Below are 1,369 nucleotides of genomic sequence, written 5' to 3' on the forward strand. Positions count from 1 at the left end.
AACTCCTTTGTCCACCTCTTCACCTGTCAGAAACAGGTCGCTTTGTTATCACAATGAATTAAAGTCTCACTAATCTTTAAAAGAAACAGATTCCACTGTATCTCTTCTCATTTCAAGTAAACAATTAGAAATGTTCATCCTTATTTCATTTTAAAGTTTCTGAGCTATAAAACCCGTACTCCAACCACCAAATTAACTCTTTATGTTATTTTTCTCTGTCTTCATGTTTCAGGAAAAGAAGCTGTGGATTCATGGTACGGTGAGATCAAGGATTATGACTTCAAAAAGTCTGGACATCAACCCAAGACGGGTAAAACACAGCCCTCCTGAAAAGTTCTGCATATACATGTACTGTATAACCTGCGTTGCTAAAGTATTTGTCATTACAAGATCAGGTCATCATCAGTAAGTAGTATGTTTTTACACATTTTCCTTTTTCCACTAGGTCATTTTACTCAGGTGGTGTGGAAAAGCAGCACTGAGCTGGGTGTGGGCATAGCCACTGATGGCAATACGGTCTTTGTGGTTGGGCAGTACCGCCCAGCTGGTAACATTACCAATGCAGGATACTATCAGAAAAATGTGCTCCCAAAAGGAACAGGTAACACTCACACACATTTTGATGTTCTACTGCTTCTACTTATAATACAAAGGTGAAAATTAGTAAAGTCAGTTCACATGGAAATGTCTATATGTTAGACCTAAAGTTTCTCTACACCTACCTTTTTATGTCCCAGGCTGCTTTCAATCAAAACAAAACATACTATTACTCCTACAGCTGACTCTGGACATCAGAATAACATTTGCACAGCTCACTAATATTTCCTGTTATTTCCTAGAGTAAAACTTTCCCAGTGTCAGAGAGGGAGCTGCTGCAGACAACAGACCTCAGTGCCCAGAGAAAATGACCTGGACCGTATTGGACCCATCACATGTGGTTTCCTTCAATGTTCCGAGATTGAACACCAAAAAATACGCCTGTCGCATCAAACACGATTTTACACAACTGTCTAGTCAAATACTGTCTAAGTAAAATTGGTGTTTTGATCATCATCAGTGAATAATTTTTGAGTAATGTTTCAATGATTTGAGTGCAGTACAAATAAAAACAAAAGTCTTTGTGCTTGTTGTCCCCACACGATAATAACTAAAGAATTTTTTTGAATTGAAGTTCATTTCACAAAGTAGCTCCTCCTTTTCACTCAGGGAACAACTGTACATTACACAAATGAACAGAAACTTTGCAGTTAGCTGCTTTTAATATGGGTTAAGTCAGAAAGAAAGATTGTTGCACTACAATAACAAAATTAATTTGAACTGAGCCAATTAAAAAAAATGACTAATGATCAACAAGACATATTTAACTCTA

General features: G+C 37.0%; 1 protein-coding gene across 1 annotated transcript; it reads left to right on the forward strand.

Moving 5' to 3' along the window:
- Window positions 1-232: 232 nt before the first annotated feature.
- Window positions 233-601, forward strand: LOC102290294 (Golgi-associated plant pathogenesis-related protein 1; the record flags this gene model as incomplete). The annotated part of the gene is given in 2 exon segments (XM_005949170.3): window positions 233-310; window positions 446-601. Coding segments are annotated over 2 exon segments (234 nt in total), but the record flags the coding sequence as incomplete, so codon positions are not given.
- Window positions 602-1,369: the final 768 nt, after the last annotated feature.

Source organism: Haplochromis burtoni, unplaced genomic scaffold, assembly GCF_018398535.1.
Source record: "Haplochromis burtoni strain Fernald_Lab_line unplaced genomic scaffold, NCSU_Asbu1 Contig_639, whole genome shotgun sequence".
Lineage (NCBI taxonomy): Eukaryota > Metazoa > Chordata > Actinopteri > Cichliformes > Cichlidae > Haplochromis > Haplochromis burtoni.